General features: G+C 36.3%; 1 protein-coding gene across 1 annotated transcript; it reads right to left on the reverse strand.

Annotated features, from left to right (window-relative positions):
* Positions 1-260: 260 nt before the first annotated feature.
* On the reverse strand, positions 261-8,163 carry LOC139127016 (SID1 transmembrane family member 1-like). The gene is made up of 5 exons (XM_070692946.1): positions 7,969-8,163; positions 7,636-7,741; positions 7,318-7,434; positions 6,673-6,786; positions 261-6,139 (listed from the first exon to the last, which is right to left on the reverse strand). The coding sequence occupies exons 2-5, from the start codon at positions 7,639-7,641 to the stop codon at positions 6,074-6,076; spliced, it is 303 nt and encodes a 100-aa protein (XP_070549047.1). The 5' UTR covers positions 7,642-7,741; positions 7,969-8,163; the 3' UTR covers positions 261-6,073.
* Positions 8,164-15,080: the final 6,917 nt, after the last annotated feature.

Consider the following 15,080-nt stretch of genomic DNA (forward strand, 5'->3'; position numbering starts at 1 on the left):
ATAGTATTGTTACCCTGCCAGCCGGTAAACATTGCAGGACACAATGTATGAGGCGAAGCCGCCCATACATAATTGAGTGCAAAGTTTGCTTGTGACCATTATCGACTCGGAGGGGCAGATGCAATGCCTGCGACTTTTTAGATGTGGAAAATATCTGGTGCCACAATTCTGGATAAGCAGATACATTGTGAGTAAAATCTAGGATGACGTCACAGAATTGACAAAGCTATAATATGATTAAAGCAATATACAATGTGTGCTTAGGATTCAGAAATCCACGAGAAATTTTAATATCACATCTAAATTTCCTCTAAATTTAACATATTTTTCAAACGTGGTTATTACACTTTCCAATAGTAGCATTATCATCATGATTATAGAAAACAAAGTATGTGGTTTGCACAGTCTACATATAATGTATATTTGGAAAGAAATTTGAATCGCAAACACTAAACACCATGGGAGAATAGAATTTTGAACAGTAAAAAGGTAAAAAAATACTGCCATCATGCACTCTATTTCGCATGAGATAAATCACCCATTTTAACCAATTTAATGCTTTACAGAATTTACTAGGTCTATTTCATTATCTCTACAACAACTTGTAATCTTAGAAAATGCAGATCTCATACACAAGAGGGCTTAAATTAGTGAAAATTTGTCACTTGTTTCTATTTATTTTAATTACTTGTCTCTTTATTACATGATTTGAACTTGCTAAGGGTGACCCTTTTTTTTGTTTCTCATCACCAGAGGAATACTCGGGCAGGGCGGGCGGGTCGAAATAAAAAAACATGGGGCCCGGGGGCACCGACGTCCTTTGTGCCTCCTTACTGTTTATTATTTGCCATAAATGTGAAATCTGGCAAAAAGTCAAATGTTTTGGACATAAATGAAAGTTAATGTGAAAGTGAATCAAGAATAAGAGATGGAACTCAATAGGATCAACAATATCTAAAACAGGAAACGGTGAACTTATATGATACAGAAGGGGAGAAAATTTAGCCACAAACTATTGTAATATAATGGACAATGGCTAATCTAAACCAAATTACTTAAACTGGATTGTTGGCATCGATTAGACATGTATTTATTGTCCATCAAATAGAAAATAAATTTGGGCCATTGACTAAAAAACATTTGCTTGTTACACTCACCACACTTGTACTTAGTATTTGGAGTGTACACCTATCTACAATACAATGATAAAAAGTTTGGACTCTGAAGGTCAACAGTGCATCTTTTATGTATGAGACTAAATAAGCTTACCCCTCAAGTATGTATAGGCCAAAAACAATATTTAATTTTGAATTATGTAGTGCAGGGAAGGACATAGAATATGGTGAAAAGCAAACTAAATATAAAAACTGAATATACAATAATATGGAAATGTTGTTTTACAGTCATGAGTATCTAGTGTGTGCCGAGAGACATATTAAAATTGGACAGTATCATCCTGACCAGAGTTTGTCTGAGTGGTTGTTCCTTCTGATTTTCTGACAAGGTGATAGGTACAAAATATTATGTTATTCACCATAGTTAAGCAACATAGCTTGCATTTTGTTCACAGTAGAACTGAGTTTTACATGTAAGATAACTTTCTCATAAACTGTAAATTCTGGCTTGTGGCAGCTCAAACGTCGCAATACTACATTTTTTGATATGATATGGAGTGACTTGCACACACATATGCAATATGCAGTGACAGTCGATATATTCATAGTAAGAGTCTACTACATTCAAGCATAGTGATGTTGACAACTACATGCATGCCAGTGCACGATTTCAAAGTAGCCAGGAGGAAATTCTAATAGTCTTTTAGTGGAAATAGGCCCTATAGGTATTAAACCACAGTGAAACAAACAACATTAGTTATCGTGACCTTGCTAAAGTGCAATCTCGGATCATGTATGATCTGATGATCATGCCAAATTACCATGTCGGATTATGCCGTGATTCTGAAGTGCGCGTAAATCGGTCAACATAAGCACACATAGACTCTCGCAAGTCGCTTGTACTGCTTGGTCTCGCGTAGCTTTCGGTATTTATACAAGCTCGTGCCTTCGGCACTCGACCTTGCGCCTTCGGCGCTCGATCGCCTACGTTGGATTACTACCGCAAGTGACTCCGGATCCGGTCAAAAGAAGGCACGAGGACTGTCGACAGTCTAAAGCACACACTGTCTTCAACAATGATGCTTTTCGGCGCTCGATCGCCTACGTTGGATTACTACCGCAAGTGACTCCGGATCCGGTCAAAAGAAGGCACGAGGACTGTCGACAGTCTAAAGCACACACTGTCTTCAACAATGATGTCAAAATCAATGCACAACTGTCGAAATTACCCAAAATAAGCAACAGAAAACTTAAAGTTATCGCTGTGTCGAAAGGACAGTACATCAACATAAAACGACGCTAGTTTGTTATGACATGGAGGTAGAAGGACAGAGCGAATTCTCTCGCTCTCACCCAGCTATTACTAACTTCCCAGGAGCTGCAGTAGATAGAACGTAGTGCGGAAAGCGCTTCCGGGTTGGCTCACGCATGCGCGTTGCGTTTGTACAGCGTCTGCAGGAAGCTGGTCCTTGCGAAACAACGCTAACTTGTTATATGCGCATGCGCATATTAAGGAGAGACCCATTTGATTTCGGGGGGGGGTATGCAGGAAGTGGGTATGGGAACTTTTTTTGTCAGAGAGACAGCATTTTTTAATTTCAACTGTCACACCTGCATCAATTTTTTTATCAAATGGAGTAGCAGTGCAATTTTTCAAATTTAAGCCAGTGTTTCACATATCACAGGATGGTTTTATATATTCATTTTACATTCCAACAAATGAAAACAAAATGGAAAGTCTAGTATATATACAACTTTAAATTATAGAACACTTTTTTGGCAAATCAACAGTGATCAGTACTATACCTGCTTTTCTTTATAACAGTCAATTCCTTTTAAGTTCTCAGGGGAGATGTTATCTTTTGTGGTCAGAGAAACAAGGCTCACACATTGTATTTCATTATATTTGTTGTTCCTCAATTTTTCTTTGACAACTTGTAATCTTTCTAACATATTTATGTTGAGAGAATAATATATTGGTTTTTTCACTAGTTTATTGACTCCTGTCTTGTGTTTTCAATTTTCACAATGTACAGAAGTCAAATAGTCCCATCTAGATATTGCCTGTACCATTGAGATATTGCAACAGAAATCCAGAAATATGATTTCTTGGGTCAGAAAAGGGAAGGAAAACATCGAGTGCACTGAGGTGTAAAGTAGTGAATGCTTATATCATAAGTGCTGGGAAAAAAAACACATGAGAATTGCTTGTGGTAAAAACATTTGCGCTGCCTATGGCAGCATGCTAGCAAAGAACACATGAGAATGAATTTCCAAAATTTTGCTCATTTCAACTGCATTATGACAATTCCTTTTTTATTTATTTCTGTCTGTTATGAGAATTTTTTTTCTCAAGCCATTACAGGCTTATTTTTTTCTTTTATTTCACCTGGTGACAATTTTTTTTCTCAAAATCCTCCATACCCCCCCCCCCACAAATCAAGTGGTTCTCCCCTAAGTGAGTCCCTGACCTATGCGGGCCAGTGGATTACTTCCTCAGTAGAACTGATATGCCTGCCGGTACATCATTCTTCAGTCGATCAAAGGCGCCTTTCGTACCAAAAAATACACGACAGCCGCAAAAGTGCATCACTGTCAACGTCATAACTATAGAATATATTGAAATGCACAGTGAAACGTTCAAAAACGTAAAAAATGTGCCCACACCGAGAAACAAGATGGCGTCCGATTCGATTCTTCAACTCAGATTTTGTCCTAGAGTTGTGCGCATGCGCAGACGGTAGCTTTAACGAAAGCGAGTCAAAATCAAGTAAATATAAAATAAAAATGGATAAAAATATTGTTTAAAAATAATACAAGGCATGTATCACCAAATTTTGAACATTTCTGACGGCATTTCAACTATACGAACACCCATGCCAAATATCACAATAATCAAATCAGTGGTTTTGAGGAAAAATTGAAAATAGTGGTTTTCACAAAAAAGCTAAAAAAGTGACTTTAAAATGATTCAATCAAAAAAAGAAAAAAGACCGTTTGAGATACATGCCAAAGTGACCACCAGACCAAATTTCAGAAAAAGTTACTGAAGCGTTTCTGAGATACCTGCGTCCACAGCATACGGCCCACTGTATGCAACAACAGAGGCCGCGTCATCACATTAGTACTTTGGGCCAAAGGCCCAAAGGACTAAAAAAGTACCAAAAAAAACTGTATTTGTTTCAGTTCAATGTTCCATTCAGCCTCTACATTTTTAAGTCCAAAAAACGTGTATTTGTTTCAGTTCAATGTTCTGTCCATTCACTGTCACTGCAATTGCTTGTCTTTCAGTTCAGTGTTCTGTACTCTCTGTCCTTTCAGTCTGAGTCGCTGCAATCTCACAATTTGATGACGGTGGTGCTGTTGCTAGGATGATCGCCTCAGAGGCGGCGCAAATAAAAAAGTTTTTTTTTTATTTTCATGTCTGAGCTGAAATTTACGGTCGGTCGGGAGATGAGAAACACAAAAATAAAAAATGTCGCCCTAATATTGAGCCTTTGAACCCTGTTTGATTGTAAGCTTTCAGAGGGAAATTATCATGTTGATATACTGATGAAATGACCATCGAAAACACTTTATTTCTCGTCATTATACCATTAATAGTGATGAGCAAAGTAAAAAAAATATGAATATTTTGTATATCTGTTATTTTTGACAAATAAGATATGGTAAAACTGCTGTAACTCTGATATTTTCACACAATTACACAAATGTTGCAACAGATCAGCGGCGTTTTCGAAACTATTCATTAAAATTGCATTTTTGACATATGGAGCAAACTGCATATTGGTAGTTTTGTCAAAATCATCTGTGAAAATGGTATCTACACAGCATTTTAAATGTCATTGAAGGAGAAAATGTGCAGCTTAAAGATTGGAAGGAAACTGAGGCAACAATCTAGTATATAGTAGCTTTAAAAGGCCATATTTATGGATCTGAGTCTGTGAATTTCATTGGCCCACAATCTTTCAAAGAAAATAATGGGATCTGTCATATTGAAATGGTAAAAATCTTTTAGTTGTACACATTCATCGAAAGTGTATCCTATAGCTGAAAGATGCAATATTACAATTACCCTTAAAACACGTGAATTGCCGCAAAACAGAAGAGTAGCTTAGCTTAAATTTGCTGAAAAAACAAATATTACTACAGTATCCTATTCTCCCAATTTACTTCCAATCGTGTTACTAATGAACAAACGTTAAGATACATTGTACCTGGATACCCACAAGAATATTAAACATGCAAGTGAACAACAACATCATCAAAGGAGAAATAGATAGCAAAATGTAATTATAAAAGGAAATTGATATGGGTTGTGTTCTGAAGGCCGAAACAGCATCTAATGTCTACTGAAAATGACAACAACTAGGAAACACTGATACACAAAATATAGTGTCTAAAAAGGTCAATGTCCTCCCTCAATCAATTTTAGAGTCTTACCCTTCAATTCGTGTTATATCGCTTCTATCAGACCTTTTTGTGAATAATGCTCTATTTGAAGTCTACTATTTTCATGAAAATAACTATCGACCTTGATTTTAGTCAATCAAAGAGCAAAGTCATCAAAAACTTGACAGTAATGCTTCAAAATTGTTTCGCACGCATGTACTGTACTGATCAACGGAGACACCTTGAAGGCAATTTAAAGAATTTTCAACACAAACACAATACGGATTCAATGTCCAAGAGGCACCTTTAGTCCGACTCATTTAAATTCATATCATGCATGCAAGTTGGTTACACGACATTGAACTAGCATTAAACATTTGATACATTCGGAAGATTTTCCACAATCTCCAATCAATATAGATAATAAGCCGTTTCTACTCCAGTTCGAGTTTCGTTTTTATTGAAGAGCTGTTGACATAAGGTGCTGGCAAAAACAGTCGGATACCTGTAGAATCGCTGATAATCTTTTTCTCAATTTCATAACACCATAATGCTTCGCGCCGGAACTAGAAAGCCGGTATTTCGTTCCTTGGTTTGTTGTTATCGACATCATCATCGAGAGTCAACAGTGTCTGGGGAAAAATTACAGTCATCGTGTTTATAAGCATGTTTATACCTTTCATGGAAACTAATGGGCCTACGGATGACAGGTAGACTTTGGACTGATGGGAAGCAACTAAGTCTGGTATGTATGTATGTATGTATGTATGTATGTATGTATGTATGTATGTATGTATGTATGTATGTATGTATGTATGTATGTATGTATGTATGTATGTATGCATGCATGCATGCATGCATGTATGTGTCCATGTCTGAATGCATGTAGGCCTATATATACATACGTGTACTTAAGGATGCAAGCAGGCAGGTAGATAGTAGGTAGGTTTAATTACTATCTATGCTTTTGATCTTATCTTTGTTCTATGTAGTTCTGAAACTTTCTTGATTGCAAATTCTCTCCGGAAGACCAAGAATAGGTATCTGCGTAATGCAAGAGACACTGGGAAAATGCAGTGACTATCTGTAATTGCCACAGTGGAGGTCATTTTTTATGACGTAAAATCAAGAAGATTATCACCAATATTTCGTTACATAACCTTACCATGAATGTAAAAAACAGGCCACAGGCTGACAACAGGTGCCATATATCGTGATCATCGTAGAAATCAAACAGACGACAGTCGCGATTTCCCTCACGTGATTCTGCCGGGGTTTTCTGCATAAAATGTATAATGTAAATATACGCGTAAAATTACGCTGCGGAAGTGAATACACGAAAATAAACCTTGTGAAGAAAAAGCACAATCATGATACTCAAAATTGACAAATGTGCATCTGGCATCTACACATGTAGAATACGTTTCTGGGACAGATATCCGGCCTTAGAATCATAATTCTTTTGTAGTTCATCACCTGTGGGAGCTCATATTGATACTCTTGGAGTAAGTAATTAAACAGTTCTCGACTCTCAGTTTTGTTTAATTAAAGAATTTAATGTTTCCCTATGGAGTTAACACACGGACGGCAGCCATTTTGAATTTCAAATATCGATAAATATTAGGTAAATTGTATTTCTTTAGTACCAAATTTGCAACGATTTTTATTCTCACGTCAAGAGAACGAAAGCTTGAGGAAAGTTTGAACGGCAATTTACGCCATTCAAAGTCGAGGGGCATACAACGACAAACTGCTTGGGCCATAGTTATACACTTTGAACTCAGTATACGTGTATGTAAGTTACACTTACCTCCCACTGGGCTAATCCCTGATTGAAGAAATACAAAGCTGGCACCCAAACGACGTTCAACACGAGAAACACGACAGTTCGTGGTGACTTTGAAAGAATTCTTTCACCCCAAAGATACTGAAATATAACCCAAATTAGTATACATGTATTTCATTAGGAGGCCAATGACTTGACAAGGAATGCTATCGCGGAATTTAGCTGTATGTGTGGTGCTTTGGAATTTTCGCAGGGTAATTTGGAACTCGAAAAATGAATACATTGCCATCCCAAATGTTGACTAGTACTACATTATGTAAAATAAGCAAGAATATCATTTACCTTCATGGTAATGTAAAATCCTGTGTACCACGCTGAATTGGCCAGGAAGACGTACAGCAGATATGATGCAAAATTTTTGGGTTGTGCGATTGCGCCGTACAAGGCACTGAAACCAAGAAGATTTAAGAGACAGGTGTGTATGATGTGTACATGATATAAACCCTCTAGTCACCTTTTCAAAATATGCTAACATGTTTATTTTTTCCATCACTTGTGGCTTGCGGATGCGATAATTACAGCTCACGTTCATTGAGTTCGACTTTCCACTTATGCCTAACTACAAAACATTTTTATCAAGAAACCTATTAGAACATAATGGACTTTGCAACTTACATTGACAAATTGATGACATTTCCCAAAGAAAGTAACGCAATCCGCGCCTAAAAACAAAACAAAACCAAAATTCGCACAGAATTATCATAAAGACGAAGCCAATGCGACATATCGAGCAATGTAAACCGTTAGGAGAAATATGGTAAATGCAGGGATAAGTGAGCTCTCTGCTCCTGTCCTTATAGTCGGGTCGGAAGGTAGGGTTCCCATGCACCCCATGGATGTATTTTTTTAACCTACATTTTTGTAATCCTTAGGGTCTATATTTAATGATTTTGATGTTCCCAAAATCAAATCGTGTCCCATGGGTTTCATTTGGCGCCATCTTTGCCGCCATCTTGGCCGCCATCTTGGATTTCAACGATGGGGTAGGGGTCACGTATCTACCGCTCGACGGAAACAGAAACAATAAAATACTATAAACGTTACATTTTTAGAGAGCCGAGATCATGGCCTTTTCATTGATATATAACTTAATAGGGATTAATTAATATTCGAACGTCGATTAGACTTTATAACGGCCATTGGCCGTAAATCGTAAAATTTGCTAAATTTCACACCCAATAATTAAGTTCCCGTTCCTCCAAACAATTTTTCATAAGGTATTTATATATTTTTGAAAGAACTCAGTGCAATAAACAAGAAAAACAACATTAAAAGTATGTGTCTTGAGATTTAGTGGGTGCATGAGCTTGTTTTCTTATTACGCGGTATGCCACATATCCGTGTGTAACATAAGGGGTAGGGGTAATGTTTCCCTTTCTGTTTCGAATCATGAATGATGAAACCATAAAAATGTTACATTTTTTTAAAGTGCTGCATCAGACCTTTCTAAAAATATATAGATTTATGGGGAAAAATTGCATATTTAAAAGTTACAAAGCTTAAACCTTTCGGTTTGTGTCGATTTTAAGTGATTTTTTAAGAACGAAATTACAACATATGGGGTAGGGGTAATGTTTCCCTTTCTGCCTCGAGCCATGAATTACGAAACCATATAAATGTTACACTGTTTGAAAGCTCTGAAATTGGCCTTCCCAAACATGTATAGTTTGATTGGGAAAAGCCCATATTTTAAAGTTACAAAGCTTATGCCTTTCAGTTTGTGTAAATTTTAAGTGATTTTTTAAGGACGAAATTACAACATATGGGGTAGGGGTAATGTTTCCCTTTCTGCCTCGAGCCATGAATTATGAAACCATATACATGTTATACATTTAAAAGCTCTGAAATTGGCCTTTCCAAACATGTATAGTTTTATTGGGAAAAGTCCATATTTGAAAGTTACAAAGCTTAAACCTTTCAGTTTGTGTCAATTTTAAGTCATTTTTTAAACAAAATTATAACATATGGGGTAGGGGTAATGTTTCCCTTTCTGCCTGAACCATGAATTATGATACCATAAAACGTTATACCGTTTGAAAGTTCTGAAATTGGCCTTTTCAAACATGTATAGTTTTATTGGGAAAAGTCCATATTTTAAAGTTACAAAGCTTAAACCTTTCAGTTTGTGTCAATTTTAAGTCATTTTTTAAACAAAATTATAATATAAGGGGTAGGGGTAATGTTTCCCGTTCTGCCTTGAACCATGAATTATGAAACCATATAAAAGTTATACCGTTTGAAAGTTCTGAAATTGGCCTTTTCAAACATGAGTAGTTTTATTGGGAAAAGCACATATTTTAAAGTTACAAAGCTTATGCCTTTCAGTTTGTGTAAATTTTAAGTGATTTTTTAAGGACGAAATTACAACATATGGGGTAGGGGTAATGTTTCCCTTTCTGCCTCGAGCCATGAATTATGAAACCATATAAATGTTATACTGTTTAAAAGCTCTGAAATTGGCCTTTCCAAACATGTATAGTTTCATTGGGAAAAGTCCATATTTGAAAGTTACAAAGCTTAAACCTTTCAGTTAGTGTCAATTTTATGTCATTTTTTAAACAAAATTATAATATAAAGGGTAGGGGTAATGTTTCCCGTTCTGCCTTGAACCATGAATTATGAAACCATATAAACGTTATACCGTTTGAAAGTTCTGAAATTGGCCTTTTCAAACATGTATAGTTTTATTGGGAAAAGTCCATATTTTAAAGTTACAAAGCTTAAACCTTTCAGTTTGTGTCAATTTTAAGTCATTTTTTAAACAAAATTATAATATAAGGGGTAGGGGTAATGTTTCCCGTTCTGCCTTGAACCATGAATTATGAAACCATATAAAAGTTATACCGTTTGAAAGTTCTGAAATTGGCCTTTTCAAACATGAGTAGTTTTATTGGGAAAAGCACATATTTTAAAGTTACAAAGCTTATGCCTTTCAGTTTGTGTAAATTTTAAGTGATTTTTTAAGGACGAAATTACAACATATGGGGTAGGGGTAATGTTTCCCTTTCTGCCTCGAGCCATGAATTATGAAACCATATAAATGTTATACTGTTTAAAAGCTCTGAAATTGGCCTTTCCAAACATGTATAGTTTCATTGGGAAAAGTCCATATTTGAAAGTTACAAAGCTTAACCTTTCAGTTAGTGTCAATTTTATGTCATTTTTTAAACAAAATTATAATATAAAGGGTAGGGTAATGTTTCCCGTTCTGCCTTGAACCATGAATTATGATACCATATAAACGTTATACCGTTTGAAAGTTCTGAAATTGGCCTTTTCAAACATGTATATAGTTTTATTGGGAAAAGTCCATATTTTAAAGTTACAAAGCTTATGCCTTTCAGTTTGTGTCAATTCTAAGTGATTTTTTAAACAAAATTATAATATAAGGGGTAGGGGTAATGTTTCCCGTTCTGCCTTGAACCATGAATTATGAAACCATATAAATGTTATACCGTTTGAAAGCTCTAAAACGAGCCTTTCCAAACATGTATAGTTTTATTGGGGAAAGTTGCATATTTGAAAGTTACAAAGCTTAAGCCTTTCAGTTTGTGTCAATTTTAAGTGATTTTTGAACAAAATTATAATATAAGGGTAGGGGTAATGTTTCCCGTTCTGCCTTGAACCATGAATTATGAAACCATATAAATGTTATACTGTTTGAAAGCTCTGAAATTGGCCTTTCCAAACATGTATAGTTTTATTGGGGAAATTGCATATTTGAAAGTTACAAAGCTTAAGCCGTTCAGTTTGTGTCAATTTTAAGTGATTTTTTGAACAATATGCACAAAACAGTTAGTCCGTTGGCCAGGTATCGAAATCATCCCCTCTAAGGCATTTTACCCACTATGATTTTCTGTTAGCTAGTATTCTCAGCTGTCATAATCTGCTTATTTTCCATTTAACTGATGGTGTGTGAGAGTGTAACGACTTGTTTGTGAAGGGCTGTCACGCCCTCAGTAGTAAAATAGGAATGGGTTAGGGGTAACATATTTACCGCTAGTCGGAAACAAAAACAGAAAGTACCATAAACAATACATTCTTAGAAAGCCCAGATATAAGCTTTTTACTTTTATGATAATTATTCGACTTTAGATGGCGCCAATATTCCGTATGTACATGGCGGTCAGCAGCAGAATCATTCACATAACGAACGTTGATATGGCCTGAAACTTCGGTAAATTCATTCAAGCAAACTCTTGTTTGATTAAGTTGATAGTTTTCCTTTCTTTTTATTTCGAGTATTGCCATGGCATGACTGAAACGAACCTTGAAACGAAGGCTGTACGTATCTATATTAGTCCGAGCCTGAGCGTGATCTGAGAGCAAACAGATCCGCAGATAATGCGAACGATCGCAACCGTTACCAACAGACTCATTATGCAGAGCCATGCCCCAAAACGCCCAACCAAACTTGGCACTAATCATGATCCCAGTCCATTTCGAGCCGGGCTTTAAGGGAAGTGCGGTGGCCTTTGAAAGACCCTTTGGTTTGGTTTTGTACCGTAGTATAGGAAGAAAACCCGACCTGTCGTCGTTGCTATGAATGTTTGTGTTGTTTTTAGCCTCTTTTTTTTGCCTATTTGAAGAATCGTCTTTGCAGCCTTCCATCCTGCGTTCTGTGTAGCGAGTGTCTTCGATTGCTCTCTTAAGTTTGTGATGTACAACTGTCTTGAGTCCCGGTGCTTTATTGGGTGTAGAGGTAAATAGTTAGAGATCAGGGTGATAAATTGGTTGCCGCAGTGTCTTTCCAGGTGTTGCCACTTTTGAAGGAATTCAACTCTCGGTATTTTGCCTGGTAAGTATTCTTTAAGGTGTACCTGTAGGCTACGTGGTACTGAATAGGGGCCACTTAGGTTTCAACACATTCGATACTCTTGGCTTTCGCTTATACCCCGTTGTATGAGTAACTGGGATCGGAAATGGGAAAGGCTCAATTAATATCCATCTTTGCTAATATTAATTCTCGTTTGGCTTACAGATGGCTACCTCTACTTGTTTCGGTGAAAATTTGACTTTCAATTGGACAAAACATTGAGTATGACTTTCTTCTGTGTGTTATTTAGGCCTATGAAAAATATGAAAATTGCATACATATTGTTGTCAAATATCTCAAATCTTAGATTGTAAGAGATAGGCTTAGGCTTCCCTGTAATCATACAAATTAGTTAAATGGGAATTTATTGGAGTAGATTACAGTAATCGAAGAGAATGGTTGACACTATAGAAAGACTTATCTCGGATTGCGGGGACCTAACTATAAAAGAACAGCACAGAATACTTGCCGGATGTATTGACTGTTCATTATAGTACAGGCTAGTACAACATGGAATGTAAAACATACAAATCAAAGAAGTGGCAAATTTTCTCAACTTTTAACAAAGTTTATATTCCATCATTACTATCAGGATTAGGATTTTCCCAATCTATAAATAAGCTATTACTTGATTACACCTTGATTCAGCATGACTAACATTTTGCATTTGCCACGCAACCAGCCATGCCCGTCCCTGGGATCGCGAACAATGCCTTTAACGAAGCTTTTGAACGCTTTTTTTGAATTGTGTAAGAATGTCCTCTCTGTGGAGTATAATGTGTGAAGCCGTTGTCTAGCTCGCTTGACTCTGATGATTATGTTGACTTCTTTTTTCTCAGCTGCTGGTGGCTGATCTAACTCGAAAGTTAGATCAATCTAGTCTCTCTGATTCTATCATGCTGGTGGGAATGGTATCTTCAAGCATTGACCCTAAAACGTCCGTTTGTAGGGTCTTTGCTTCAAAGACGTTAGGGTCTAACATTGGTTAAATGTCATCCATGATAAGAAACTAATGATAGATTCACTCACAAGGCATTTTAAACATTGAGGTGTCAATGGGAATATAAGCCTTTTTAGTCATTTTCTGAGGTTTGTCTAGCCTTCTTATTGCTTGGTGTAGAGAGTGTTTGTTCGCCTTCTGTTTACTATTTAGTTGCGTAATTTGAATGCGTTCTGTGACATTTGGCTTTTCGGGTTTTAGTTCCGGAATTATTTTGCTATTGAATTTTAGTACCCAGCGAAAATGTAATCCTCATTGGGAGTATGTAGTGTTCTGCGTTGTAAAATAATTTCGAAAAATTGGTTATGATCTCTTGTTTTCTGGTAAGGAAGGTAAAGTGTTGTCGATTCATCTTATCTTATTATGGAGAAGCTATATTGTGGATTAATGGTGATTGGTTTTCAGCGATAAAAGATTCTCTCGTGTTCCCGTGTGGTATTAAAAGTAACACTATTAATAGTGAGCTCTGATTTGCCCAGACGGTCACGTGACTGTGCATGTATTTACGATATACTGTCAAGTTGGCCATTCCCATCTCCAAAGTGAGTTTCTTTCACATTGTTTGTATTTTCATCACAAGTTTCAATATACTGATATAATATAGCGATAAACAACCCCTATAAGTTGGGTACACCACTCGAGCTCTGTTTTGACCATTTCACTCCTTATAAACACGACTGAAGTTCGTGCGTATATGTTGTTTACCGGTCGAAACCGTGTGGTATCCTTTCAAAGTGGTGCTTTATTGCTTATATATCTCTAGCGATACAATTAAAGAAAAGGGATTGATTGTTGCTGCTGTCATATCAACTTTGCATGACGACTATGACATCCAATTTAGTGTTTGTGGGTTTGGAATATATAATTTTTGACATATTATAGCTGTTAACTTTCTGTCCCTAATTTCAGTTATTGAAATAAGTAAAACGTCTTTTATTAACCACCATTTTAGCTTTTTAGCGCTATTTAATGCCTATACAGTATTTTTCTATGTTCCTTTTAACAAGTAAATGTCAGTAAAGTAACACAAACTTTTGAGTTTAGCATTGTCACTGCATAATTTTTGAGTTTACCCCATCAAGCCATATCTTGTTGGAAAAACAACTGCGTTAGTGTTTAAGAGATATGATATTTATGTGGCTTCCTTATTCGCTGCGCTTGGTAGGAGAGGAAACATTACCCATACCCCTATCCCTTAAATGTATATTATAGAGGGATGTACGGCATACCATATATTAGGTAAACAATCGACGCACCCCATAAGTCTCAAGAAGATACACTCTTTTAATGTTTTTTTACTTCTCTATTGCATTAAGTTCTTTCAAATGATATATAAATACCTTGTAAAAATTGTTTGGAGGAACATGAACTTAATTATTGGGTTTGAAATTAAGCAAATTTTACAATTTACATTTCATGTCCGATATAAAATCTAATCGATGTTTGAATATCGATTTATCCCCATTTAGTTGTATACCAATGGTAAGGGGATTATCTGGGCTTTCTAAGAATGTATTGCTTATGGTATTTTTTGTTTTTGTTTCCGACTAGCGGTAAATATGTTACCCCTAACCCATTCCTATTTTACTACTGAGGGCGTGACAGCCCTTCACAAACAAGTCGCTACACTCTCACACCATCAGTTAAATGGAAAATAAGCAGATTATGACAGCTGAGAATACTAGCTAACAGAAAATCATAGTGGGTAAAATGCCTTAGAGAGGATGATTTCGATACCTGGCCAACGGACTAACTGTTTTGTGCATATTGTTCAAAAAATCACTTAAAATTGACACAAACTGCACGGCGTAAGTTTGTAACTTTCACATATGCAATTTTCCCCAATAAAACTATACATGTTTGGAAAGGCCAATTTCAGAGCTTTCAAACGGTATAACATTTAGGCAGAAA

This window comes from Ptychodera flava, unplaced genomic scaffold, assembly GCF_041260155.1.
Source record: "Ptychodera flava strain L36383 unplaced genomic scaffold, AS_Pfla_20210202 Scaffold_28__1_contigs__length_4768798_pilon, whole genome shotgun sequence".
Classification (NCBI taxonomy): domain Eukaryota; kingdom Metazoa; phylum Hemichordata; class Enteropneusta; family Ptychoderidae; genus Ptychodera; species Ptychodera flava.